General features: G+C 56.6%; 1 protein-coding gene across 1 annotated transcript; it reads left to right on the forward strand.

The window, feature by feature from the left end:
• The first annotated feature begins 1,117 nt into the window (after positions 1 to 1,117).
• SAPCD2 (suppressor APC domain containing 2) lies at positions 1,118 to 14,409 on the forward strand. The gene is made up of 6 exons (XM_062615970.1): positions 1,118 to 1,580; positions 7,274 to 7,407; positions 11,134 to 11,280; positions 11,429 to 11,530; positions 12,063 to 12,176; positions 12,561 to 14,409. Exons 1-6 carry the CDS (start codon positions 1,181 to 1,183, stop codon positions 12,687 to 12,689), a joined length of 1,026 nt encoding a protein of 341 aa, XP_062471954.1. The 5' UTR covers positions 1,118 to 1,180; the 3' UTR covers positions 12,690 to 14,409.
• The last annotated feature ends 12,110 nt before the right edge of the window (positions 14,410 to 26,519 follow it).

The raw sequence follows: 26,519 nt of genomic DNA on the forward strand, positions 1-26,519 counted from the left end.
TGAGCAGGTGTGAACCTGTTCAGTCAGACACGACTATGCCAAGCAGAGATCTCAAAACAGGTAGGACAGGTCCTTGAAATTTGTGGAAAGAAATGGTCAAGACAAGCAGGCGAGGGGAGACTGAGCTGAGATCATCGGCAGAAGCTCTTCCCTGTGAGGGTGCTGAGGCGCTGGCACAGGGTGCTCAGAGAAGCTGTGGCTGCCCCATCCCTGGCAGTGTTCAAGGCCAGGTTGGGCACAGGGGCTTGGAGCAAGCTGCTCCAGTGGAAGGTGCCCCTGCCCGTGGCAGAGTTAGAACTTCATGAGCTTTAAGGTGCCTTCAACCCAAACCAGCCTGAGATTCTGTGATTCTATGTAAGGTGTTCAAGTATCTCTGCTTAAGAGAGCTGCTTTCCTTTCTGCAAGGTTACAGTGTCTTTGAAGTGCAAACCCTCAGAAAGCTCAGGAGGGACCTTATCACTCTCTACAACTATGTGAAAGGAGGATGGAGCCAGGAGGGGTGGGGTCTCTACTCCCAAGGAACAAATAATAAGAGGAAACGGCCTCAAACTGGCCAGGGGAGGTTTAGACTGGAGCTGAGGAACAATTCCTTCCCCAGAGGGTGCTCAGGCATTGGAACAGGCTGCCCAGGGCAGGGCTGGAGCCACCGTCCCTGCAAGTGTTCATTCACACACCGTGGAGACGACGCCCACAGTGCCATGGGTTAGTGGTGGCCTTGGCAGTGCTGGGGAATGGTTGGACTGCATGATCTCAAAGGTTTTTCCAACCTCGTTGATTCTGTGATTCTATTTGTTGCCACCGGCAGCAGAGGCACTCGCTGCAGTCGGGCGCGGGCAGTGGTACCCGCAGTTCTGCCGGTCAATGGGAGCAGCGGTGCAGCTCTGCCGGGCGGGGAATGGGGGTTTGATCTGTGCTGAGGGCCCGGCAGAGGCTCCGCCCGGCGGGTCCCGGAGCCGGCACCGGGATGGGTGGGCGGGGCCTCCCCATCTCAGATCCTCTCCCCGATGGAGCGTGGGGAGGGGACCGCGCGGAACTCAAAACCTTCGTCCTCTCCCTCAGCCAATGGCCAGCACGACCGGCCGCCACCAGCCAATGAGAGCGCGGGACCCAACGCCACCAACCAATAGGAGCGCGGGGCCGGAGAGGCGAGTAACGCTCGAGAGCCGCAGCGGCGGTGGCGATGGCCCTGGAGCGCGGAGACCGGCCGCTCCCCGCCGGCACCGAGGGTCTTCCCCGGGCGTTCCTGCAGAGCCTGCGCACCCTCTTCGATATCCTGGATGACCGGCGGCGCGGCTACGTGCACCTACGGGAGATCGAGTCCCGCTGGCGGGGAGCGGAAGCCCGGGAGCTGCCCGCCGGGGTGATGGAGGGGCTGCGGCGGGCGGCACCGGCCAGCGGGTACCTCACCTTCGAGAGGTTCGTCCTGGGGCTGCGCGCTTCCCTGCCCGGGGCTGACCCCCCGGCGGAGAGCGGCGGGCGGCGGAGCGAGGAGAAGCCGCCGAGCCCGCGCTGTGCCGAGGAGCGGCGCAGGAAGAGCAACGGGCAGCGGGAGCCGGGGCACGGCCAGCACCGCGGCCGAGGTGAGCGGGGACCGGGCGGGGGCGGCTGTGACACTGAGGCTCCTGCGAGGCCTGAGCATCGCCTCGGACCCGCGAGCCGGGTGCCGAACTCGAGAAGTTACCGATGATTCTGACCTGGGCTCCAGTGCCGTTCCGCCTGCCTCGGGTTCGTGCTTCCTTCCCTTCGCACCCCTCCTCACGCGGGCCTGTCTGTTCATAGCAGTGACAGGAAAAATTAAGGGCTTTACCATAACGTGTTCGCAGTTGTCCCCGGCGTAGAGGCTGCCGGTGACCTTTTGGTGCTGCCGATGGTCATCTCGGAGTGTCGCCTGCGTCAGCAGGAGCCCCAGTACCGGAGCAGCCGTGAGCTCGAGTGGGTGCTGTGCTGTGCCCTCAGACACTGGGTTCACCATTTCATCTGTGTTTTGGACCAAAAAAATAGGAAAGCCTGATCCACCTTTTTTGTTTGGATAATGCCGCAGCGCTGATTATGAGAATAAATAAATGGGAAAGTAGCATCAGAGAGATCATAGAATCACGGAATGGTTTGGGTTGAAAGGGACTTTCAAAGGTTGTCTAGTCCAGCGCCCCTGCAGTAAGCAGGGACATCTTCAACTACATCAGGTTTCTCAGAACCACATCCAGCCTGGCCTGGAATGTCCCCAGGAATGGGGCATCTACCACCTCTGGGCAACCTGTGCCAGTGTTGCACCATTCAGTCGTTCATTGTAAAGAATTTCTTCTTCACATCCAGCCTGAATCTCCCAATTTTAGTTTAAATCCATCACCTCTCATCCTGTCGCAACAGGCCCTGCTAAAAGGTCTCTCCCCATCTTTCTTATAGGCCCCTTTGAAGTACGGAAAGGCCACAATAAGGTCTCCCCTTATTGTGCTTTGCTGTCCCCCAGTGGTGTCCTGATGGCCAGGCTCTGCAGAGGCCACCTGAGGTCCCTGTGAGCTCTTGGGGTCCCTGTGCTGGGTCTGCCACCCCCAGTGGGACCCTGACCCTGGCAAGGGGCAGGTGATTTGACTGGCATCTCAGTTTGTTGCTAGTCAGTAGGTGATGTAATCAGGAAACCAGGCTTCTGGGTTTATCTGATGCAGGTAATAATTCTTTAGACTCCTGGAATCCCAGACTGGTTTGTGTTGGAAGGAACCTTAAAGCTCATGAAGTTCCAACCCCTGCCACGGGCAGGGACACCTTCCACTAGAGCAGCTTGCTCCAAGCCCCTGTGTCCAACCTGCCCTTGAACACTGCCAGGGATGGGGCAGCCACAGCTTCTCTGGGCACCCTGTGCCAGCGCCTCAGCACCCTCACAGGGAAGAGCTTCTGCCTAAGAGCTCATCTCAGTCTCCCCTCTGTCAGGTTAAAGCCATTCCCCTTGGCCTGTCCCTACATGCCCATGATCTGTGAAGTGCTTTGAGATCTACAGACATGAAGGTCTGTGTGAGGAGCTGGTGTTTGTTATTTCAACACTGGAGCGCAATGACTGCCTCAACCTTGGGAAAGTTAGGCTGATTTGCCTTTGCTTCTCCCCTGCTCCCTCCCAGTCCTTTCTTCTGTTGGGTGGAGAAGAAGCCTTTAACTGTGGCTGAGGTTCTCTGCTTTCCATTTTGCCTCCAGACTAATTACTGGAGCTTCATCTAGGGCAATATTATTAAGCAGGCTGGTTCTTCTGTTGTCAACAGAGTAAATCTGGAAAAACCTGAACAAAAATCCTGCTTGGTAAATAAACAGCAAATGGAAAGCTCTGCCCTAGAAAGGAATGAGCAGGTGATTACAGCAGCTTCATGGTTGCTGAGGATCTTCCCACCGTAAGCTGATGTTATACTGATGTCTGGAGCCTGCAGGTAGGGTTTGTGCCACAGCCTTTGCTGCCAGCTTCCTGCAGCACAGGGCCCTATTCTGGCAAAGGGCTGGAATCTCACTTGGATTCAGCAGCTTAGCAAACATCATAACTCAGTTATTCTGTTTCTTTTAGCTCCGGATCCTGCACAGCTGCCCAGTGCTCCCTCCTACTGTCGAGGGTTTCCTAAGGTGTGGATGAATGGGTAGATATTCTCACCAGGCTGCGAGGCTGAGTGCTGCTGTGGCAGGACACAGCTCTTGCTGTGGAGAAATGTGCCGAGAGCTGCCTGTGGATCCCGAAAGACCTGTCTCCATTAAACTTATCATTTAGGGTTGAGGCTGCTCTCAGCCTTCAGCTGCCTGAGGTAGTTTCTGTAAGAACCAAACCAAGGGCAGCGAGATGGTGGATCAGTGCTCATCAACTACACAGTCTGAAGAAAGTCTCCCTACCTGCATTTTGGGGGAAGGGGGTACTCACAGGATGCCACCCCAGCTCTGCTTTCTGGTCCAGGGACATCTGCCTGCATCAGAGGTGATTTGGATGGACTCACATCACAGCAAGATGGCAGAGGCTGGGGCTGTGATCAGCCCAGCAGTGCTGGGGCAGCCCATGAACCACTGCTGGCCACCATTGTCGGCTCTCTGGGGAGCCAACAACATCTGCCGGGACGGTGAGGCTGATACTGGATAAGTTGCTGGCCAGGAAAGTCTCTGTGATGGCTTCCCTACTACTGGTGGCCTGTCACAGCAGCATCTAAGTGTCTTGGTGTTGGGGTCTTTACTGTTGCGGTTCCATTGTGAGCTGAGACCTGAGGAAGTTCAGATTAGGATGTGCCTCGCCCAGGATGTCTGTGGTGGCCTGGGCACTGCTGCCTCCTCCCTGCACAGCACTGGCCCCCACTGCTGGGGTGGCCTGGCTCTGTCAGCTGCCTGGAGTGTCGGTGGCCCCTGCAGGCAGGAGGGGGTGGTTTGTAGGGAGCAGTTACTGTCCATTGCCAAGGATAGGTATGTAAATGTGTAAATGACCATGAGGTGTCTGCTCGGTCCTGGGCACCTGCTTTGGCTGGAGAATGCTGGGCCTGTGCCCTGAGGCCGTATCTCATCCACCTCTGGTGAGCTGGAACTGCTCTTTGCCAAAGATGAAATTATCTCAGCTCATTAGCAGGGGTCCTGGTTTAGCCACTACATTGTCAGCTCAGGTACACAGAGCTCAGTTGTTTGACCAGGGAGCACCTTCTTATTGCAGGTTCAGCTCAGCTCAACCTGGCGCTTCCAATTAACAGCCATGAAAACCTTTTTAACATGTTTCCCAAAGGTGTTCCTAGCTTTGCTTTGGGATTCTGCCTGTTGAAGCTAGCTCTAGTTTCGGGGCTGTTCCTCAGCTTCCCAAACAGGCGGTGCTACAGGTCTGCTAGGAGAGCATGCGTGTATTTGCAGTGGTCTTGCCAGGTAGATATGGGGGTATGAAACAAAAACAACATGAATGGGTGACAGCAAAGACTGTGTTTATTGACATGCTGGAGACCTGTCTATGATGATGCTCTTGCTGGTAGGAGAAGCAGGATGCCATGGTGTCGTGGTTTAAACCCAGTCAGGTAATTCGTTCGCTCACTTCCCCCCCTTTCTTGCCCTCCCCCTGCTCTCGGAGGGACGGAGAGGAGAATCGAAAAGAATGCAACTCCCACGGGTTGAGATAAGAACAGTTTAGTAACTAAGGTATAACACAAATCACTACTGCTACCACCAATGATAATAATGATAAAGGAAATAACAAGGGAAGAGAATACATCATCTCACCACCAGCCGACCGATAACTCGCCCCCCCAGCCCGACCAAGACCGATACCTCCTCCAACCCTGCAGTCCCCGGCCCTTCCGGCTAACTCCCAGTTGCATCCTGGGCATGACGTGCTGTGCTATGGAATACCTCTTTGGTCAGTTTGGGTCAGGTGTCCTGTCTCTGCTTCCTCCTGGCTTCCCCTCCTCCCTGGCAGAGCATGAGGCTCACAAAGTCCTTGGCCAAACCAAAATATCCTTGTTATCAGCTCTGTTCCTGAGCTGAAAGTCAAAACACTGCACACAGTCTCTCCTGCTCTGGAAGGCTGTTACAAGAGATGGAGCCTGACATCATGGACCAGATGGACTCAGCAGCTTTATAGGGACTGGTCCATGCACTGAGATAAGAGTGATGGTATACTGAAAATGTGGGATCTGAGCATGACGTGAATGGTATGGAATAAGGGGTGGATAATGTCCTGGGTTCAGCAGTAGCAGTCATTTTTCCCCTTCTTGGTAGCTGGTGCAGTGCAGTGTTTTGACTTTCAGCTCAGGAACAGAGCTGATAACAAGGATATTTTGGTTTGGCCAAGGACTTTGTGAGCCTCATGCTCTGCCAGGGAGGAGGGGAAGCCAGGAGGAAGCAGAGACACATGGTAAACCAGAAGAGGATTTTTCCCATGCCACAGTAGCTTCTTTCCTCAGAGACACAACATGACAGGCTGAGCAGGGCACTTGTGTAGCGTGGCCTGTTGCCCCTTAAGCCAGGGTCCAACTCCTCTTGCTGAAACTGCCAGTACAGACAGCCCCAGTATGGTGCAGCTCTCCTAGACCTCATTGCCTTCAAGGTGAAAGAGAGTGGTTCTGTGCCCAGTGCTGTCCTTTCCTGCTCTGTATCCCTCTTTCATTGTGTCCATGTGCTTGGCTGAGGAGCCTTGTGGAGCTGTGGGCTGTGGGTGCCAGCCTGGAGAATGCTACTTGCCCTGTCCTGGTACCTGCTGCCTTTTGTGCCCATGCAGCAGAGAACACACTGGACCTGTGCTGGGCAGCGCTGGTGCCTGGGAGCCTGCATGGGGGAGAAGATGTGGCGATGGGTAAGGGTGTCTGGGAGATAGGTGGGCAGCAGTCCTGAGGAGGAGGCGTGTTCCCTGGCTGTCTCTGCCTGCCGTTGCTTGCCTGCCTCCGTGCTGCTCGCCTGCCTCTCTGCTGCTCTTGTGCCATGGCCAGCCTGGGAAAGAGACTCTGAAGGAGAGGTGTCTGCAGCAGCAAGGGCTGGATACAAGACAGGGTCTGCCTGGAGCTGGCACAAAGGGAGGTGGAGCACTCGCTGCCCAGGCATGTCGAGATGGTGCTGGCTGCTCTGGTGCCGCGGTTTGGGGCGGTGCTTGGCCAGAACCAGGCTCTGAGCTGGCCTTGGCCATGCTGCAGGGCTTTGTTCCCGGTGAGTTCCCCAGGGTGGGTGATGTGGGGCTTGTACTGACTCTGCTGCAGGTGCCCAGCCAATACCTGCTTGGGCAAACAGGCAACATGGGCAGGAGGTGGCTGATCTGGCCTGAAACGTGCCGGTATGAAAACCTGCAGAAAGGTCATGCCTGGATTTGCACCAGTGTCGTGTTTGTAAGAGATCAGTCTTTTGCAGGGTGGGATGCTGGGATTTGAATAACATTTTGGAAAACCTACAGCCTGATTTACTCATGGTTAGGCCACAGGCACAGGCTTTGGGGAGAGAATGTCTGCATGGCCAAGCCCATCACCAAGCAGGAGATGCCTTCAGGAGTCAGATTCTGGGCAGAGCCTGTGCCACTGAGTGGGAGCCAGGGGTCTCATGAGGACAGGACAAGGGTAGCCCGTGTTGGTAATGGTTTAATTGCCTGTGCTAGGACTGAAACAGCATTGCCTGGAAGCTGTCTGCTTTTTGCAGATGACCAAGGTGTGTTGCCAACCTGGCACAGCCAAATAAGTTGCTGCTGAAGCCTGCTCTGCCTGCAAGCAGGCACCTGGTCTGGTGCTTTGCTCAGCTGCTCCCTGCCATGTCTGCAAGGCCATGCTGCAGATAGCAGCTGGTGGCCTTATGCTTTCCTTTGTTACAGGTGGTGATGCTAAAGCTGCTGGGCAGTCCCAGGGAGACAGTGGCCATCCAGGGGCTGGGGATGCTCGGAGGCATCAGAGAGGACGTGCAGAACATCGGAGACACACCATCACCAATGGCGTGGACTTCAGCATGGTAAGGGGACAGTCCTGCCACAGGCTCCAGTGAAGGGGACCTTGGTCATACCATAGAATCCCAGACCGGTTTGGGTTGAAGGGAGCTTAAAGCTCATCCAGTTCCAACCCCTGCCACGGGCAGGGACACCTTCCACTAGAGCAGCTTGCTCCAAGCCCCTGTGTCCAACCTGGCCTTGAACACTGCCAGGGATGGGGCAGCCACAGCTTCTCTGGGCACCCTGTGCCAGCGCCTCAGCACCCTCACAGACTTTGGGGAAGTCCTGGTCCCTGGGGAAAGGTGGGTCACAGGGTCCCTCACCACTGACACCAGCTCTGGGCTGTGGCTCCCCACTGCCCAGTCCTGCATGTGTGAACTGTGGGGTGTTGGGCAGATCCTGATATTGGGCATACAAAGCTCTGTTGATGTATGTGGAGGTCCTGCTGTTGCTTCTGAGGTGCTTTCCATCCTGAATCGTGCCAGACAGGGCCAGAGGCATGTGTTCCCCTGCCTTCTCCTGGAGTGAGGTCAGTCTGTGGAGCCAGCATTTGACTGCACAGGTGCCTACCAGTGGGCAAAATCCCGGGAAGGGAAAAGCAAACATGTAGGTGTAGGAGCAGGTGCATCTCTGGGCCCCTCAAGTACTCAGTGGAGGTCAGGTATGCTCTGTGCTGGCAAGTGGTGGTGCTGGGCTGGGTCTCCCACCGCTTGTGCTCTGAAGGTTGGAGCTCAAGCATGCAGATTCTCGTGGCTCCTGAGAGGTTGTTTGCCAGTAATGCAGAAAAATCAGCACTGAATTTAGCTGGGCAGCCCAGCATGGAGGGCTCTGCCTTCCTCTCCATGCATGTGTGGAGAGGCTTGGGTCAGAATCCCTGGATGAAGGGATCTGCGCTGCTCTGAAATGGGATGGAGGAGCTGCCTGGGCATGTTGTCCACAAGCTCAAGCTGGTTTTTCCTGGGATGAGAGCCAGGACCCAGCCTGCAGGATGAGTGCGTGACTGGCGGGATGAGCTCTGGCTGGTGTCAGAGGTGCTGCTGTCACCTCTGCGCTTCCAGTCCTTGCACCCTGGTATCACCCTGAGCCCAGTGGGGCTGACCAGTGGCTTGGGCAGCATTGATTACAGCCTGGCCTGGCCCTGGGGGACATAACGTGCTGTAGAGCCTGGCCTGAGGAGAAGGGGCTTGTGCACACTCATGGTTTGTTGGGCCTGCAGCCATGCAAAGGGTTGGGGTGCTCTTGGGCTGAGGAGGTCTCTAATGAGAGGTCCTGGCAAGGAGTTATGTAGGGGTGTGTGTGTGTCTGGGATGGGACTGATTCTCTGGGTTTTGGTGGCTGGAAGTTACTGTTTTGGATAGTGGAAGGTTCCTCCTTTCCCTGGCAAGGCTTTTCCCTGAGAGTACAGCTCCAGGCTGGAGCCCACCACTGCCTTGAGCTCTGGCTTGCCTGTTTTCCCAGGCTGTTGGGTAAGCAGTAGGAAGGAGTCCCTCTGCCTTTCTTCCCTTCTTCCCCATGCTGGAGTATGTTAGGCCCCAGAAGACACAAAGCTCTCAGCTGTGATTAGGCTGATTTGTCTAGTGCCTAATGGGGGTTGGGAATACTGGTATCCATCCAGCACTCTTAGGTGCACCAGGGTTGGTTCATCCCAAGCAGCAGCAGCAGCAGCAGCAGAGGTGTGGGGCTGTACTGCAGCCCAGGACCCTTTGCACCACCACTGCTGGTGTCTGCTTAGCTGCTGTTCTCAGCCAGTCCATCATTGATCGGCCTCATTTCTCCATGGCCACAGGGGTGGCTGGATGAGATGTTCTGTATGAGGCTGAGCGCTTCCATTTGTCTGCAGCCCAGCGTACAGCACTGTCCCTTCCCCTCCTACCCTGGGCAGCAGCAGCCAAGTGCAGGGCTCTGTCTTCTTCCTGCCCCAGAAGCTGCCACTGCCCCAGAGCTTCCCATCCTTAGAGAGATGCCCTCTGTCCCTGGTGGTGTTTCACTGCTCTGTGGGATGCTGCCTCTTCCTCCAGTCTCCAAACTGGCCAGCAAGCCTGGTGGGACTGGAGCAGGCCAGGTAGTGGCTGCCTGCAGCTCAAGCTGGGTGAGAGTCCTTGTCACATACAGCACCTTCTTCATGCCCCTCAGCAACAGCCTGCGTAGCATCAAGGCTCTGCGCTTCTTCCTCTGGGTATGTCCCCTTTGGTCAGTCTGTCCATCCAGGTGGGGAGGAGGCCGGTGTGGGGCACTTAAGGCGCTTCAGGGCTGGCAGTGGGGATGGGAAGTGCTGGTGGCCTGAGGAAGGTCTTGGTGTGGTCTCACATGTCTCCAGGGTAGGGATCTTTTACAAGGGCCTGTAGGGACAGGCCAAGGGGAATGGCTTTAACCTGCCCGAGGGGAGACTGAGATGAGCTCTTAGGCAGAAGCTCTTCCCTGTGAGGGTGCTGAGGCGCTGGCACAGGGTGCCCAGAGAAGCTGTGGCTGCCCCATCCCTGGCAGTGTTCAAGGGCAGGTTGGACACAGGGGCTTGGAGCAAGCTGCTCCAGTGGAAGGTGTCCCTGCCCCTGGTAGGCGGTTGGAACTGGAGGAGCTTTAAGGTCCCTTCCAGCTCTTCACCATTCTATGTTTCTATGATCTGTTCAGGTCCACTTCTGAGCTGAATCACCCCTCTCAAGATGCTGTCCAAAGCAGCAGGAGAGGTTCCTGAGCATCCAGCAGCTTCTGGGTGATCAAAATCCCACTGCTGCCTGGAGGAGGTTCTCCTGGAGCCCAGTCTGTGCTATGGGCAGTGGAAGCCAGGCTGTGTTGTGGCAGAGGACACAACAGAGGCAGCAAGGCAGTCAGCTCCCCATACTCTTGGCATGGAGACAGGGGGGCAGGGGCCAGTGGAACAGGGCAGCATTGCTCAGGGGAAGGGGAGCAGGAGCCCTGGGCTCACTGGGTGATGGCTGATGAAAGGGTTGCTGCACCAGTTGCTCTGTTTCTCAGGATGTCCCTTCTTGTCCCACCACCTCTGCAGTTGCCAGTGGCAGCGCAGTGCTGAGGGGCAGCAGAAGAAGGTGGCAGTGGAGCAGGGTCCCTGCATCCCCTGTGGCACAGACCCCTGCTCCAGCTCTGCTCTTGGTCGAGGAGCTGGGCTGCCTGGCCTACAGCAGCCTTGGCTGTAGGCTGCGCCTGCTCTGCATGTCCCAGGGGCTTGTCTGTGGACAGGAGCTCCAGACACCCAAGTAGCAGCTCTCTGGGTGTATGAAAGTCCCCACATCCTCTCCAGGTGATGCTTGTGCTTGAACCTGAAAGACCAGCAGAGACACTCAGCAGAAAGGCATGCTGTGCTCTGCTCAGAGGTGCCTGGGGTGTAGAGTGCGGCTTCCAGTCTGCACATCTAGCTTGGCTCTTTACTGCTCACCCAAAGCCGGGTGTGTTTGTGCTGCTGGCTGAGGTTCACAGTGTTGGGAAGTGGCTGTAGGCCCTGCTCTTGTGTCACTGAATAAATATGAGGTGGAGAAACCTGCTTTGTCAGTGGGGAGCAAGAGGGTAGAGATGGCCTGATTGTCCTTCACCTGCCTCAGTTGTTCTTCCAAACCAGAGAACTCTTCTTCTGAAGCAGCATCAGGTAGCAGCCATCAGCCCACTCCTCTATAGTCTTTCATGGGGAAAGGAGCTGAGACTGTATCCTCATCCCTGTGCCTTATGAAACTAGCTCCTGGGGCTTGACAAGGCCTTGGTGGGAACAGAGTGACACATCTGCATCCTCTGTCATGCAGCTGAAGCACATGAAGGAGCTGGAACAGGAGAAGGATTTCCTGCTGCAGGGTCTGGAGCTGGTCGAGTGTGCCTGGGAGTGGTACCACCAGCACATCCAGTTCATGCAGGAACGCCAGAGGCTTCTGGGGAAGAACAAAACCAGTGCGGTGAGTATGGGACTTGTTCTTGAGGCACCCACTTGCTTGGGAGGGTTTGGGGCTGCTCTGTGGGTTTGGAGAAGTGGGCTGGGACTTGGCTGGACCTGGAGCCAGCTCCATAGTAACCCCCAGCCTCTTCTTCCTCCCCATCTCCCAGGACTTTCCAACTGAGGGCAGCCAAAGCCACTTGGGGCGCCTGGTCCCCAAGCTGCAGGAAGTAAACCGCTGCCTGGGTGACCTCCTGTCCACTGCTGGCAAGGTGAGAGCACCACATCAGCACCTTTGTTTGCGTGAGCTTGGGGCCCATCCTGTGTCATGGGTCCCAAGCTCATGTCCCTTTTGTCCTTGTCCTCCCAAGATCCTTGTCATCCCCCGCTGTGGTGGCTGGGCTGACATCGGGGCTGCCTCCTGGGCTCTGGGGACGTGACTTGGCTCTGTGGGCAAGAGGAGGGATGGGAATGGCCCAGAGGACAGCACAGCCAGGCCCCAACTGGGCTGAGGATGCTCAAGGTATACGGGAGGCTAAAGCAAATCCAAAAAAAGGTGTAGACATTGTCAAGTGAATAAGGAAACAATCCTGCTGAGCTGGCTGTCCCACTGGGCTCCTGGCAGAAATGCTTTCCATGTCTGCCTGCCTGCCTGAGATCCTGTGCTGGGATCTTAATCCTGTGCTGGGCTTCTCTCAGTTCCCTGTGTGCCACAGAAACAGATTCTGGCTTTGGAGAAGGGCTGGGGTGGGCCTCTGGGAAGGAGGCTCAATGTCTCATCCCTTCCCTTCATCTTTTCTGCAGCCAGCAAACCCCTCCTCAGCTCTGAGCAGGCTGGTCCCTGTGGTGTCCCCAGCCTCAGCAGGCTCCCAGCAAGCCATCAACATGCTGAAGGAGCAAAACCGGCTTCTCACCAAGGTGAGGGGTGAGAAAGGGAAGGAGATTCTAAGGAGGGGGGCTGGGAGAGGAGTGGGGAATGAGATGGACAGAAGGAATACAAGGCAGTGGAAAGTGTTCCTTCAGCTTGGCCAACCTTGCCCATCTCAGAGAAGGGCACATGGGTTGCACATGGAGACCCTCTGTCATGCAGCTGTGTCCAGCTGTTTGCTGGGTGATGGTCCATGGGCAGGAATGGAATAAATGGAGGTCACAGAGAGTGCAGATGTTGCAGCCGTCATCTGTGAGCAGGGCTGCTGGGGAAGTCGGGGCCATGCTCACTGCTGGGGTTCACATCCCAGCACCTGCAGCACAGCAGATGGTGGTGTTCTCCTCCTGAACAGCATTTTCCTCTGCCCCACGCAGGAGGTGACTGACAAGAGCGAGCGCATCACCCAGTTGGAGCAGGAGAAATCTGCCCTGATCAAGCAGCTCTTTGAGGCTCATGCCCGCAATAACCATGAGACAAGCCAGCTGGACTCCACCTTCATCTAGCACCCAGCTCCCACCTCCCCGGCCTCAAGCTTTCCTGGGGGTTTCATGAGACTTTTGCCCCAAACCCACCACATCCGTTGCTCCAGGTGTTTTATCCTGATGTCCGGAACTGCTGGTGGCATCTTTGTAGGAGGAATCCAGGAACCCCTTGGAACTTCCTTGGCCCCACCTGGGAGCGTCCCTGCACTGCTTTGCCGCTGGGCTTTTCAGCTGTGCTGCTCTCAAGCTGCTCCTTTCCCATCTCTAAGGGGACTTCAGAGATCGTGCCCCAGCCCCGGGTCCCTGATGTGCTGGAGGAAATGGCCACTGCCTGTGTGGGGGGAGCTGCTGTGCCCTTGGCCTCACTTGGGCTGAATTTTGGCTGCTGTCCTAAAAAGAGCACGTATCTTCAACACTCCTGCTGGCACCTCCAGGCAAGCATGGCTGTTGGAGGGGGTGGCCTGACCCCTGCTTGTGCTGCTGTTGGAAGACAAATTGAAAATCCGATGGGGCCTACCTGGCCCCTCTGCTGCCTGAGTCCTGCCTGCCAGTGACACTGTCCTGGGCCAGAGCAGCACCTGAGCTGATGCTCCTCTGGTGCAATCCCTCTTTCCAATTGCAGTAGTGATGCCATAGTTGCTGTTTACATGTGTGCAGGCTCCTGTAGCTCATGAGCCATAGACTCGAACGAGGTAGCCCGTACGTCTGAGCTGCAGTTCCAGGCTCTTTGCAGATTGAGGCAGACACTTCCAAGTCCTTTGGTCTGCCTTGACCCGGCAAATGGATTCTTATGACTGCCAGACTTTGTTGGTTTTTTTTTTCCATGATGACTTTAAAAGGAAAGGGGAAGTCCTGCAGCAGGAGGATGCTAACACAAGCCTGACTTCTGAGGAGGCTTCAGGGTAGGGTTTTGTAATGAACTGAGCGATGGAGTGGGTGCTGATGGGCTCTTTCCTTTGCGTATCTCCAAGTGGAGGAATGGCAGCTTTGCCTGTCCTGGTGGTGGATGCTGGATTCCTGGGGCAACATCCTGAGTATGAACTGCACCTTCCTCCAGGTCTCTTGGGAGGGTGGGGTGGTCTAAGCATGGGTCCTGTTAGACTGGTGCATTTCAGGATACCTCTTCTTCACACCCAGCTCAGTGATGATGCTTGAGCTGAATGATGTCTTCCACTGTGGCTTGGTACTTGATATTTATGGTACTTTCATAGGAGATCCTTGTGAATTCCCATGTAGCACAAATCTGGCCCTTTGTAGCTCCAAGACCAGGACCTTTCTCTACAGGATTGTTTCCTGCCTCTCCTGGCATGATGCTGGAGCACAATGCACTGAGCTGGGCAGAAGGTGCTGGACCTGCCCTGCCCTGAGCACCGTGCAGACCAGTTCCTTTCTTATTTGTGGTTTTTATGTGTCCAGTGCTGTGTGTCCCATTCAGCTCCTCTCTTTGAGGTTGATCTTGACTTGAAGCTCACTGCAACGCATGGATCCCTGCTCTACCCTTGTGTCTGCTGCTCTGTGATGGAGCAGGGATCAACGGAGTGCCAGGGTGAGGGAGGTGGAGCAAGGCCAGGACTAGTTGTGTCCTCTAGCTGTGAGAGTAGGACATCAGTTGTCCTCTGGGCCACTTTTGTGATGCCACCTCTGGTGTTCACAGCTTGTTTTGCCTGAGACTTAAATGTGACCCTCTTTCTGAGAAGGGTCTCTTGTCCATGGGAGTAATAAAGCGGGGTGAATTATTTAATTTAGCCTTCTTTGTGCTTGAATCAGCTCATCTGCTGCTGCGAGCCTTAATGTTTTCGAGTATTCTGTCCCACAGGATGTGGGGTGAGCTGAGGTTACACAGTCACAGCCTGAGGGTCCCTGCAAGGGGTCCCTGCTCCAGGCCATGTTCCCATGCCCTTTTCCATCCCCTCTGGGCTTCCCCTGGGGCTGGGGTCCCCCCAGTGTCTCCTCACCACTGTGGCTGGAGTCACAAAGCCATCCACACCCCTTCCAGTGCTTGTACCTTCACCCAGCTGCTCCTCCAGGAGCTGTGCTGGGGGCTTGTGCTCCTCAGGTGGTGCTGGTGTCGTTCACAGCCCTCCCTCAGAGCTGGCCCCTGTGGCTGCCCATGGTGCTCTGCACTGACTCCTTCCTGCAGGGGCAGCCAGAGGGGACCACGCCAGCTCTGTGTGCTGCAGCCATGTCCCTCTGCCTTGTGCTGAGGGTGGCCAGCCTCAGGCTCTGGGGGTCAGAGGCACCTTCCCTTGCCCCTCTGGTGAGCTCAGACCTCCTGTGCTGCAGAGCCTTAGGGGCTGAGCCTCCCAGAGCCAGCATGGGGATGCAGCCAAGTCTTTTGCAGCTGCAGCCTCTTTCAAGTGGTGCTGATGGTAGCCACAAGTCCCAGACAGGGCAAGGAGGAGGGGGATAATTGCCCTCAGTTCCCATTTGAAGCCTTTGCTTGGATGCAGAGCCTGTGAGAGCTGTCAAATGTAAGAGAGGATCATTGTCTGCGCTCAATGCTGCTGTGTGCGGAGCAAGGGCAGCTCTTCCCCTGCTCCACGGGCCAAGGAAACATCCTGGCCATGGCCTGGCAGTGCTGGCCCTGGGCCCACTCCCTGCAGGACGGTGCTGAGGATCTCAGGAAGCCGAGGGGCTGGCTGGGGCTGGGCAGCAAGGCTGACCTCGAGCTGTGCCTCTGGCTTGGCCATGCTGTTTCTGGGTCCCTGATGGGTCCAGCCTGTGCTTGATCCTCACCTGAGTGTCTGGGCTGTGTTCACTGCAGTGTCATTGCACCATGGGGGCAGTTACCTGGTTTAGTGCCTGTCCTGGCCAGGTCTGTAAGCAATGCACTGGGTGACGTGGGTGACACCTTCCCTTCAGGCTTTGTTCCCTCCAGTGCTTTAGCATAGGTCTGTGAAGGCACCTCCATGGCTCCGGTCACATCTGGTGCCTGCCATGTGGAGCTGTGGTGACACTGGGAGCAGTTGGGGCAGAGCTCTGCTGTCCCCAGCCAGGGCAGCTCCTGCCAATCCGCCTCAGCCCTGCCACACTGCAGCTTGTCAGGGCCAGGGTCACACCACACAGACCACGCTCATGTCACTGCATTCATCACAGGTGCCGGGGTGAGGCTGCTCGGGGGGTCCCCACTGTCAGACCCTGGTGATGGGGGCTCTTACTGGGGGCATGGTGCCCTTGGCCCTTGCCTGGACTCAACCTGGGAACATGCCTGGCACCCAGAATCTTATCCTTGTCCTCAGCCATGTGGTTTGGGAAGGATCCAGTCCCCCAGGTCTATTTGTAGATTCACTCCTCCTGCCCAGCTTCATGCCCTTCTCACGCCCTTTGAGGCTGGGCTCTGTGCCCGGCTACCCCCTTAGAGAAAGGCTGCTCTCCCAGCAGAACAATTATCCCAAATGCCAACAGGAGCAGCTGCATCTGGAGCCCCCAGCCTGAACCTTTCATGTTTTTTTTCTTTTCTTCCGTGCTGCGTGGTCAGGAGCTGCTGTGCCCATCATGGGCCCTCGCTGCTCTGGGTGGTTTGCAGCATCTCCTGGGCTGCCAGCCCACGTCCTGAGTACCCACTGTCCTGCTCTAACCCATGCAAATCCCTGGGAGATGAACTGAGGATGTGATGACCTGGAGAAGACCCTGGGTCCTGAGGCTGGTCCTCACCAGGATGGGGAGCCCTGGGTCATGCAGGGCTGTCTTGGCTGAAGGGGTGCCTGGTGCATCGCAGACCTGTGAGCTGGCACCCGATACCACTTGCTCATCCCCTTGGTCCCTCGTGTTCTCCTGTTCCAGACCATCCTGTTACCTTGTTGCCACAGCCCTGCTTGTATCCCAGATTCCAGCTTGCCAAAGCCTTTCTCCTCTTGGCAGAGATAGAGCTGCCTTCTGCCTTAGCAGTATTACCTGACTCCATGCTCCCCATTCCTCCGCCCTGGCTGCGGCCATGGAAAAATTTCATTTTCCACCGAGGCTTGGTGGAACCAAGATCCAGGTGGCAATGGACCGGGTTTGCCTTCTGCTCTGTGGGATATGGCAGGGGCAAAGGTGGGTGAGCCTCTGCTGCCCCATCCCAGCTCATTCCCAGGGGATAACTGGAGCCAGGTGCCCTCAACATCTCCATCATGGGTGGCTTGAGCACAGCACCCTGGCTCTGCTCCAGCGCCCGGCCAGCTCCCTGCAGCTCTGAGGTCTCCCTGAGGCCATAGCCCCAGCCCGGTTAAGTGCGGGCAGCACAGCCGCTCCCCCGGTACAGCCCATTGAAGGCAACAGCTCCCTCCGGGGAGACCCAGCGCGACGGGACGGGGCTCCCGGAATCCCCGCTTGGATCGCAGCTGCGGGCCGGAGCCTGGGGCCGCGCTCCCATCGCACCGGGAGGCAGCTGCCGTCACCCCCCGGTCTGTCACCCACAGAGGGGCGGCTGCTGCGCACCAGAGCAGGGGCTGGGGTCCTGGCCTGGCGGGACCGCGCTCGCCTGTAGGCACAAAGGGTCCCCTTGTTGACACTTAGTGGGGTGCAGACCCTGTGGAGGCGGCCCCCTCCTGCCCTGCCCTCAGCTCTGCTCGCTCTTCCGGAGAGATGGGGCCATGCCGGGCGTGCCCAGGCCAGCACGGCCCCGGGCAGGGACAGGGGCAGGGACAGGGACAGGCAGCCGAAGGGGCAGAAATGGCTGCATGGACGGGGCCTGCTGGAAGCTGGGCTGCAGCCATGGCCCGGGGAGTGATCAGAACCCTCCACACGATGACACTGTTTGACTTCTCTGCCTCAGTTTCACAGCTGTAGGCACGGGCACACGGAGCGGCAGGTCCCCAGGGCAGCAGCCCGGGCTGCTCTGTGCCTGCACAGTTGCAGCAGCAGGGCACTTCTCCATCTGTTTCCACGCCTCGCAGGCCCAGGCAGGCAGGTTTGATTTCTGAAAGAGGTCTGGGGGGTCTCTACCTGCCCAAGGAAGCACCAGGCAGGGATGTGGCACCTGTCGGGATGTCCCCTGGCCCCTTTCCTTGAGAGAAAAAAATGAAAACATCAAAACTTCCCATCAGGAAGCTGGCAGCAGCAGGGCCTTCTGCTCAGATCTGCTCTGCCCGCACAGGGGCATCCTGCAGCCACCCCCAGGCAAGGGTCGTGGCCAAGGCCGCATCTCTGTGTCCTGTGGATGGGGCCCCGCAGGGCAGCGCTGAGGCACAGCAGTGACAGCCCAGTGCACGCAGAATGTCCTAGTCCGTGCCCCTCCACCCCTGCGCCCTGGGGTGGCTTCCAGCCACCGAGCCACCAAGGAGGGACTGGCGCTGGTCAGGACCTGCCTGTGAGGAGGCTGTCACAAGTGACCCCGCTGTGGTCCCAGCAGACACCTAAACCAGGTGCCAGCATCACAGGGTGGGCAATTTGGGTAGATCTGCAAAGGAGGTGGGCAAGGGAAGCAGAAATCTGGCCACACTGTACTGAGAGCGTGCCCCAAAGCGTGGGTAGTTTCCCCCTTTGTGCTGCTGCACACACATGCATGGCAAAAGATTTATCTGCATTTACTGCTCAGGGTCCCCAGGAGGGATGTGACAGGTTCTTGAGCAAGCAGATCTAGTGGCAGATGTCTCTGCTCATTGCAGGTGGGTTGGACTGGATGAGCTCTGAAGGTCCCTTCCAACCCAAACCAGTCTGTGATGCTGTGTGGAGCTGAGGGATGAAGGAACTCTCCAGATGTGTTGTGCCACAGGCAGCACTGGGCTCGGTGGGGAAAGGCTGAGCATGGTGGATGCCAGGGTGTGGGCAGGGGCAGTCCTGAGTGGGGTTTTTGTGGGTCTTGAGTGGGGTTTTGCATTGCTTCACTTCCACAAAGGCACTGAGCAGCTCTCAAGCCACAGTGGCTTTTCCGTCCCTGCTGAAGATGAACAGCTCCCATGCAGTGTTCATCACACAAAGAAACAGTTTTTTAGTTATTGACTAAGAAACCCAGAAGTTATTGCCTCAGCCCCCTGGTTTTGTTTAGGCCAAAATGAAAATATTTTGTGTTCTGAGTTCGGTTTGGGCTTTGTAAACACACTGCCTTTTTTTCTTCTGCTTTATTTAGGGCCAGTGGAAATGTAAAAGTAATTTCTAAGTAGCACAGAGAAAAATGGCCCTGCCCTGGTACTTCTTGCTGAGCTCTGCCATGCAGATAGCTTCTACTTCTTCGGGATGCTTCCAAAAATCTTCATTAGACCTTATCTTCTAAAACCTTCTATCTTCCTGGCCATCTTGGAGAGAGCTCAGCTGGATGGGTCACCATCATTGGATGGGTTTCATCATTAAATATTTAATATTGATGGCTTAGGAAGAGAATAATTTGGGCTTGTAAGAGACATTGAATCATAGAATAGTTAGGGTTGGAAAGGACCTTAAGATCACCCAGTTCCAGCCCCCCTGCCATGGGCAGGGACACCTCACACTAAACCATGTCACCCAAGGCTTCATCCAACCTGGTCTTGAGCACTGCCAGGGATGGAGCATTCACAACCTCCCTGGGCAACCCATTCCAGTGCCTCACCACCCTCACAGGAAAGAATTTCTTATATCCAATCTAAACTTCCCCTGTTTCAGTTTGAACCCATTATCCCTTGTCCTATCACTACAGTCCCTAATGAAGAGTCCCTCCCCAGCATCCTTATAGCCCCCTTCAGATACTGGAAGGCTGCTCTGAGGTCTCCATGCAGCTTCCCTTCTCCAGGCTGAACAGCCCCAACTTGCTCAGCCTGTCTTCATACAGGAGGTGTTCCAGTCCCCTGATCATCCTCGTGGCCTCCTCTGGCCTTGTTCCAACAGTTCCATGTCCTTTTTGTGTTGAGGACACCAGAACTGCACACAATGCTCCAGGTGAGGTCTCACGAGAGCAGAGTAGAGGGGCAGGATCACCTCCTTCGACCTGCTGGTCACGCTCCTTTTGATGCAGCCCATCATCCTCGTGCTGATGCTCCTGCTCAAACACCTTCTCATCAGTGGCCATGGGGCTGGTCAGTGACAATGGCCTCTGCTCTGTGCCAGGCTGCCAGGCTTGTCCCACAGGGATGGCTGAGCCCAGCATCCCGGCAACATCCTGGTAACATCCCTGCATCCAGGGCAGGCAGAGGCACTCACCTGATTCTGGTAGGGCTCTTTATGGGGTCTGCAGGGGCACCCTCACCCCAGGGTTTCTGTGCTCTGCACCACCCAGGACACTGATGGCTCAGGTCTCGTTTTGCAACTCTGTCCAAACTCGTGTTTGTTTTCCAGCCCATTTTTCACATTTTCCTCTCATAAGTAGCTGTTGTGCTGCTGCCAGTTCCCAGAGAGGAACAAACATCCCCGGGCCTCCAGAATCTGAAATTCAGCAGAAAAAAAAATGGAAAAAAAGAAAAAAGAAAAAAAAAAGAAAAAAGAAAGAGAAAAAGAAAGAAAAAGAACCAACTTCAGCAAACAATGCTATTCTGAGAGAGCATTTGCTCCTCTCCAGGGGCCACAGCCTTTCTCCCTCCCACCATAAAGCTTTCCTCTGTGGCACCCACCCTTGGTGGAGCCTGGTCTTATGAAACCAGAGGAGCTGTGAATCCTTCAGTGCTGCAAACCTCTATTTCATTAAGAAAGGCGAAGCCGCTGGGGCCTTGCGCTGGGAGCAGGGAGCAGGATCCTACAGGATCCGACTCCCACACAAACACCTCCCTTGCTGCGTGTCCCGCGGTGCCTATGCTGGCATGTGGGGGTGCTGCAGCTCCTACCCATGGCCTGGGGACAGTGGGAGCTCAAAGCCCACCCACCCATGCTGCACCGGGACCGGTCTCTGCATCCTGTGGCTTTTCCAGGGAGTTTTCCGGGGATTTTCTCCCAGTGGAAACGCGGTTCTTCCCGCTCACAGGATCTTTGCTTGGCAGGTTCAGGATGTGGGACTGCCGGAAAGGAGGCCAGCAGGTTGAGGAGGGAATTTTCCCCCTCTGCTGCACTCTGGGGAGACCCCCCCTGCAGCCCTGATCCAGCTCTGGGGCAGCAGCACAAGAGGGACTTGGAGCTGTTGGAGCGAGGCCAGAGGAGGCCATGGAGATGCTGCGAGGGCTGGAGCAGCTCTGCTCTGGAGCCAGGCTGAGAGAGCTGGGCTGGGGCAGCCTGGAGAAGAGAAGGCTCCTGAAGGGGAGACCTTAGAGCAGCTCCAGTGCCTAGAGGGGCTGCAGGAAAGCTGGAGAGGGGCTTGGGACAAGGGGTGTAGGGACAGGCCAAGGGAAATGGCTTTAACCTGCCAGAGGGGAGACTGAGATGAGCTCTTAGGCAGAAGCTCTTCCCTGGGAGGGTGCTGAGGCGCTGGCACAGGGTGCCCAGAGAAGCTGTGGCTGCCCCATCCCTGGCAGTGTTCAAGGGCAGGTTGGACACAGGGGCTTGGAGCAAGCTGCTCTAGTGGAAGGTGTCCCTGACCATGGCAGGGGTTGGAGCTGGAGGAGCTTTAAGGTCCCTTCCAACACAAACCAGTTTTGGACTCTGGGATCTCTTCTGCCAGGTCCCTTCACTACCTGGGCTGGCACCCACCCCCTCTGCTGCAACCACAGTGGCTGTGCTGGCTGGAGGCTCCCACTTGCAGGGTAATGCAGGGCCAAGGCAACTTTGTCCATCTCTCCAAGCTGCCAGCCCAGCCGCAGGGCAGGAGGTGGAGGTGGTTTTCCCTGTACCCATGTGTGCCGGTGTCAGGCTGTGACAGCTACCCAGGCCTGGGCATGTGCCTGGCCCTGCAGACAATTGCTGCAGCTCAAGAGCTCCAGCACAGCCAGTGAGGGGGCTACAGAATACACTCAAATGCCAGGCAGATGGGGAGCTGCTGGAGGGAGACTCCAGCACAGACACCAGCGTGCCAGCGCTCCTGGCACTGCTTCAGGGCAATGCTCTGGGAGTCAGGCACTCCTGGAGAAACCCCCTGCCCTGGGCAGACACGTGGGCCCAGGCATGGGCACAGCATGTTCGTGGTCCCATCGTGCCAGGCTCGCTGGCACTGTGCACACCATGACTGTGGTCACACCGTGTCTGTGCTTGCCCTGTTTCCACGGTCACACCATGTCTGTGCTCACACCGTGCCCACGGTCACACCGTGTCCACGGTCACACCGTGTCTGTGCTCACACCGTGTCCACGGTCACACCGTGTCTGTGCTCACACCGTGTCCACGGTCACACCGTGTCCGTGCTCACACCGTGTCCACGGTCACACCGTGTCCGTGCTCACACCGTGCCCACGGTCACACCGTGTCCGTGCTCACACCGTGCCCACGGTCACACCGTGTCCGTGCTCACACCGTGCCCACGGTCACACCGTGTCCGTGCTCACACCGTGTCCACGGTCACACCGTGTCCGTGCTCACACCGTGCCCACGGTCACACCTTGTCCGTGCTCACACCGTGTCCACGGTCACACCGTGTCCGTGCTCACACCGTGTCCACGGTCACACCGTGTCTGTGCTCACACCGTGCCCACGGTCACACCGTGTCCGTGCTCACACCGTGCCCACGGTCACACCGTGTCTGTGCTCACACCGTGTCCACGGTCACACCGTGTCTGTGCTCACACCCCACCAAACTGTGCCACCCACCCCACACAGCAAGTCCCTGCCCTCCCACTTGGTTCCTGCCTCCCCAGCAAGGCAAAGAGAAAGAATCCCCTTCATGGGCAGCACTAGGGCTCAGTATCCACTCCAGGGACCCCACATCCACTCAGACACTCCACGTCCACCTACAGTCCCCTGTGGGATCTCCCCGGTCATGTGGGCAGTGCTGGTGCTGGGAGGGGAACCAGCACCATGAGGCTGGAGAGGCACCAGATCCTGCAGGAGCCTGGGAAAACCAGGCCCAGTATAAAATTAGCCAGAGCTTTTATTGCTGAGGTTTTATTTTTAAATGCAATGGAAAATACATTGCTGGAGGGAAAATTTGAGAGGCCAGAGGCAGCCAGTGAGGTAACAGAGTACCTCTGTCCCATGGTGAGTGTCCTGCTCAGCCCTAGGTGGGATGCAGGGTGGGACCTGCATGCAGAGTGAAGTCAGTGCGGCAGCAAGGGCTGCGAGGAGCTGATCCTGCTCCCTGGGATGCACACAGGGTGGTGCGTGAGGAGCAGATGAGCCCCAGGAAGGGTGAGCCCTGCCTGCAGGCATCACTGTGAGAAACTCTGGTGGGAAGGGACCTTCCTAGCTGAGCAGGATGGGAGCCTCCAGCCAGAGAAGATACAACTGGGCATCTGGAAACTGAGCACTGTCCAAGAGGCTGGAGAAGAGAAGAGCCACCAGCTCTTCCAACGCATGACGTGAAGGTGGGAGCCAGATTTAACCCAACCTGAAGTAGGCAGTTCTCCACCCAGGGGTGGCAGGAGCACCTTGTGGAGGGATCGTGCTGATGCTGGGGGTTTGCCTGTGCCCAAAGGGTTTTTTTTGACAAGTCCAGGAAGGAGGGATCTACTAACGAGTGTAAGTACAGGGACGTTGGGAAATCACATGTGGCTCAGGAAATGAGCTGAAAACAACTGGAGACAGGGAGAGAGCTCAAGGGAAGTATCACATACACTTGCTGTCATCTTTGTCACCTCTGGACACTGCTGGGTGGCAGGAGGGGACAGTGGGGACATCATAACTGTGTTACTGGTGGCTGCTCCCAGGCTTATTTGCTCAGAGGTGTGTGCCAGCCAGGAGTGCAGCGAGCACATGCTCTGGCTGGGCCCTGAGATGGTCATTTTTTAAACCAGTGAAACTTGCACCTGTAAAGGGTCTAAGCCTGGTTCCTTGGTGAGCTTGAGCTTCTCACCACGAGCTGCCTGGTGACTCCCAGGGGAATCCAGTTACTCCAGACACTGGAAATGTGGCTCCTCACACAGACTACTGAAGCCGTGGGACCTGGCACCCATCTCCTCCCACTCTGCAGTGAGACAGTCTTGGCAGGGGGATGAGAGCAGCCTGAGCTCCATCTGCAGCATCAGACAGGGCTCAGGATCTCCATGTGGGCCCTTGTGCCTCTGGCTGGCGCTGGCCGGGATGTGGCAGCTTGGCCCCAGCTGTGGGAGTCCTGCTGTGGTCCAGCACCCGGTAACCAGAGCAGAGCTGAAAGGGCTGAGCTCAGGGCTCGTTTCCAAAGGGAGGCACATGTGCAGTGAGAAAGGAGAGCTGAATCATGCAAGGTACATGCAAGCTTTCCTACATGACAAGGTGGGGGATGGATGCAGTGGCAGCCGGGCAGGCTCCTGGCAGCAGTTTGGCTCTCAAAGCACACCTCAGAGGCTGAGCAGGCTCCTGCTGCAGGAATGTGGAGGTATGGAGTCCTCCCTGGGTTGCATGTGGATATCTGTTCCACCATGGACCTCCGTGGGCTGCAGGAGCACAGCTTGCCTCACCATCATCTGGGCGACTCACTACAAGAGAGACATTGAGGTGCTGGAGCGGGGCCAGGGAAGGGCAAAGGAGCTGGTGCAGGGCCCGGAGCCCAAGTGTGATGGGGAAGGGCTGAGGGACCTGGGGGGTTCAGCCTGGAGAAGAGAAGGCTCAGGGGGGACCTGATCGCTGCCTACAAGTGCCTGACAGGAGGATGGAGCCAGGAGGGGCTGGGCTCTGCTCCCAAGGAACAAGGGATGGGACAAGAGGAAACGGCCTCAAGCTGCACCAGGGCAGGTTTAGATGGAGCTGAGGAACAATTCCTGCCCCAGAGGGTGCTCAGGCATTGGAACAGGCTGCCCAGGGCAGGGCTGCAGTCACCGTCCCTGCAAGTGTTCACACAGCGTGGAGACGAGGCCTCAGTGCCATGGGGCAGTGGTGGCCTTGGCAGTGCTGGGGTAAGGGTTGGACTGGATGAGCTTAAAGGGCTTTTCCAACCTGGTTCATTCTGATTCTGTAATTCTATGGTCTGCACCACAGGCCACAGGCGGATCTGTTCTGGTGCCGGGAGCACCTCCTGCCCTCCTCCCTCACTGACCTCGGCATCTGCAGAGCTGCTGCTCCCACATATTCTGGCTCCTCTCTTCAGCTGCTGTGCAGTGGTTTTTACCCTTTCTTAAATGTTATTATAGAAGAGCCACCAACTTAGCTCTTTGGGCAGTGGTGGGTCCATCTTGGAGATGGTTGGACCTGGCTGGGCCCAACATGGGAGCAGCTTCTGGTGTCTTCTTATAGAAGCCACCCATGCAGCCTCCCACTACCAAAACCTGGCCATGTAAACCCAATGCAGTCTCAAGGACAAGGTGTCTCCATGGCAGGAGGAGGACAAGGCTGGAGCAGAGGCACGCGCTGGGAGCGGGATGTGGACGCTTGCCCACACCAACTTCTGCCCAGTTCCCATCTGGCTGACACGTACTGGGAAGGATCATTTCTGTTCCAACAGCAGCATCCTACATGCCTGGGCTGGATGTGGCTCTCGTGAGGACTTCCCAGCCTGCGCAGCTCCTCTGACACCAGCACGGGGTGTGTTTCTGGAGCTGGACCTGGCCGGCTGCTGGCTGTGGAGTGCTCCTCTGGCAAGTCCCGCAGCCCTGGTCTGCCAAACCTCAGACTCGTGCAAAGTCTCATTTTTCTGCAGTGAGTGTTTAACTTGAGCCCTGCCCTGGGACCTTTGAGCTGGAAAAACTCATTCCAGTGAACAATGTCTTCCCTGAGCAGGGTACTGGCTCCCTGCAGCTCCCAGCAGCAGTGTGAGGAGTGATGGTTGCTCTTCTACCCCGCGAATAGCAAAATTCAGCTGAAGCTGGAAAACTTGCACTTAGTACTTTCATCCAAGCCACCTGCTGAAGCCTGAGAGCAGGACTGAACCCGGAGGTGGGAAAGCATCCTTCCCATGCCCTTCCCTAGCATGGCCCCATCCCAGCGGGCACAGAGTGGCACCTGGAAGTGGCACTGCCAGCTTCCCACAGATGAACCTGCCTGTGTGTTTCTTTTCCTTTTGTCCCTGTTACAAAGCACAGACTTAAAAGGGCAGGGTGGTGGCTCTGAGTGGAGCATCATTAGCTCTGAAGGCCTCCAAGATTATCCTAGAGCACAGCTATTCTCCATCTCCTTTCCCCTTACGATGACTCCATCACCTCTGCAACCTGCTTCAGCCTCAGTGACTTAAGTTTAAGCGGTGCCACCCCAGGTGTGGGCCCTGCTTGCTCTTCTGTCCTGCAGCCTGTAACATCTGTGTGGGACCGTGTTTCTTCAGACTATGTTGCAAACATTAGTGAAGGAGGGGGGCTGGACCCATCCTGAGGCTGGACCCAGGCTGCCGCTCCCAGAGCTGAGAGAACCGGTGCCGTGGGGTTAGGCAGGGGATGTGCCGCAGTCCCTCATTGCTTCACGCTGAAGCAATCTCCTCTCACTTTTCTGAGGTTTGCACTAAGCCAGCTGCCCATCCTGGAGTGGCCTGAAAACCCACGGAGATGTCTCTGTTTTGGGGCAGGAATAGAAAACCTGCAGCACCGGGGTGCATTTGAGGGTGTCCATCTGCAGCTGGAGAGATTCCTGTGCGTACTCAGAGCATCCATCTGCTCACAAGTCGTACTGTTTTGTAGTGAGGAAGAAGAGGAAATGAATGAGGCTTTCAGGGGCTTTTGGAGAGTTTCACAGCACATGATTTTCTCAACTTGCAGCTGGTGGCATCCCATGATGAGCTCAGAAGCTCCAGTTCTCCCTGAAAGATAAAACTTCAGTTTTGCAGTTGTGTTCAAAACCTGAAAAGTGAAACTCTGAAAATGTCTGCAGCTCACAAACTCTTCCTTTCTTTCTAAATGTCAGGATTTTGGGTTCTTTGACTCCCATGTTTGAGGTTTGAGTCAACTGAGATAAAAACCTAAAGGGAGCTGGGGGAGCAAGGGGTGCACTGGGAATTCAGCAGGCAGGCTCATACGAAAGGCCCCAGAGTGGGCAATGCTGGTGAAAAAG

Source organism: Pezoporus occidentalis, unplaced genomic scaffold (assembly GCF_034315485.1).
Source record: "Pezoporus occidentalis ecotype Australia unplaced genomic scaffold, CSIRO_AGI_Poc_V1 ctg187, whole genome shotgun sequence".
Classification (NCBI taxonomy): domain Eukaryota; kingdom Metazoa; phylum Chordata; class Aves; order Psittaciformes; family Psittacidae; genus Pezoporus; species Pezoporus occidentalis.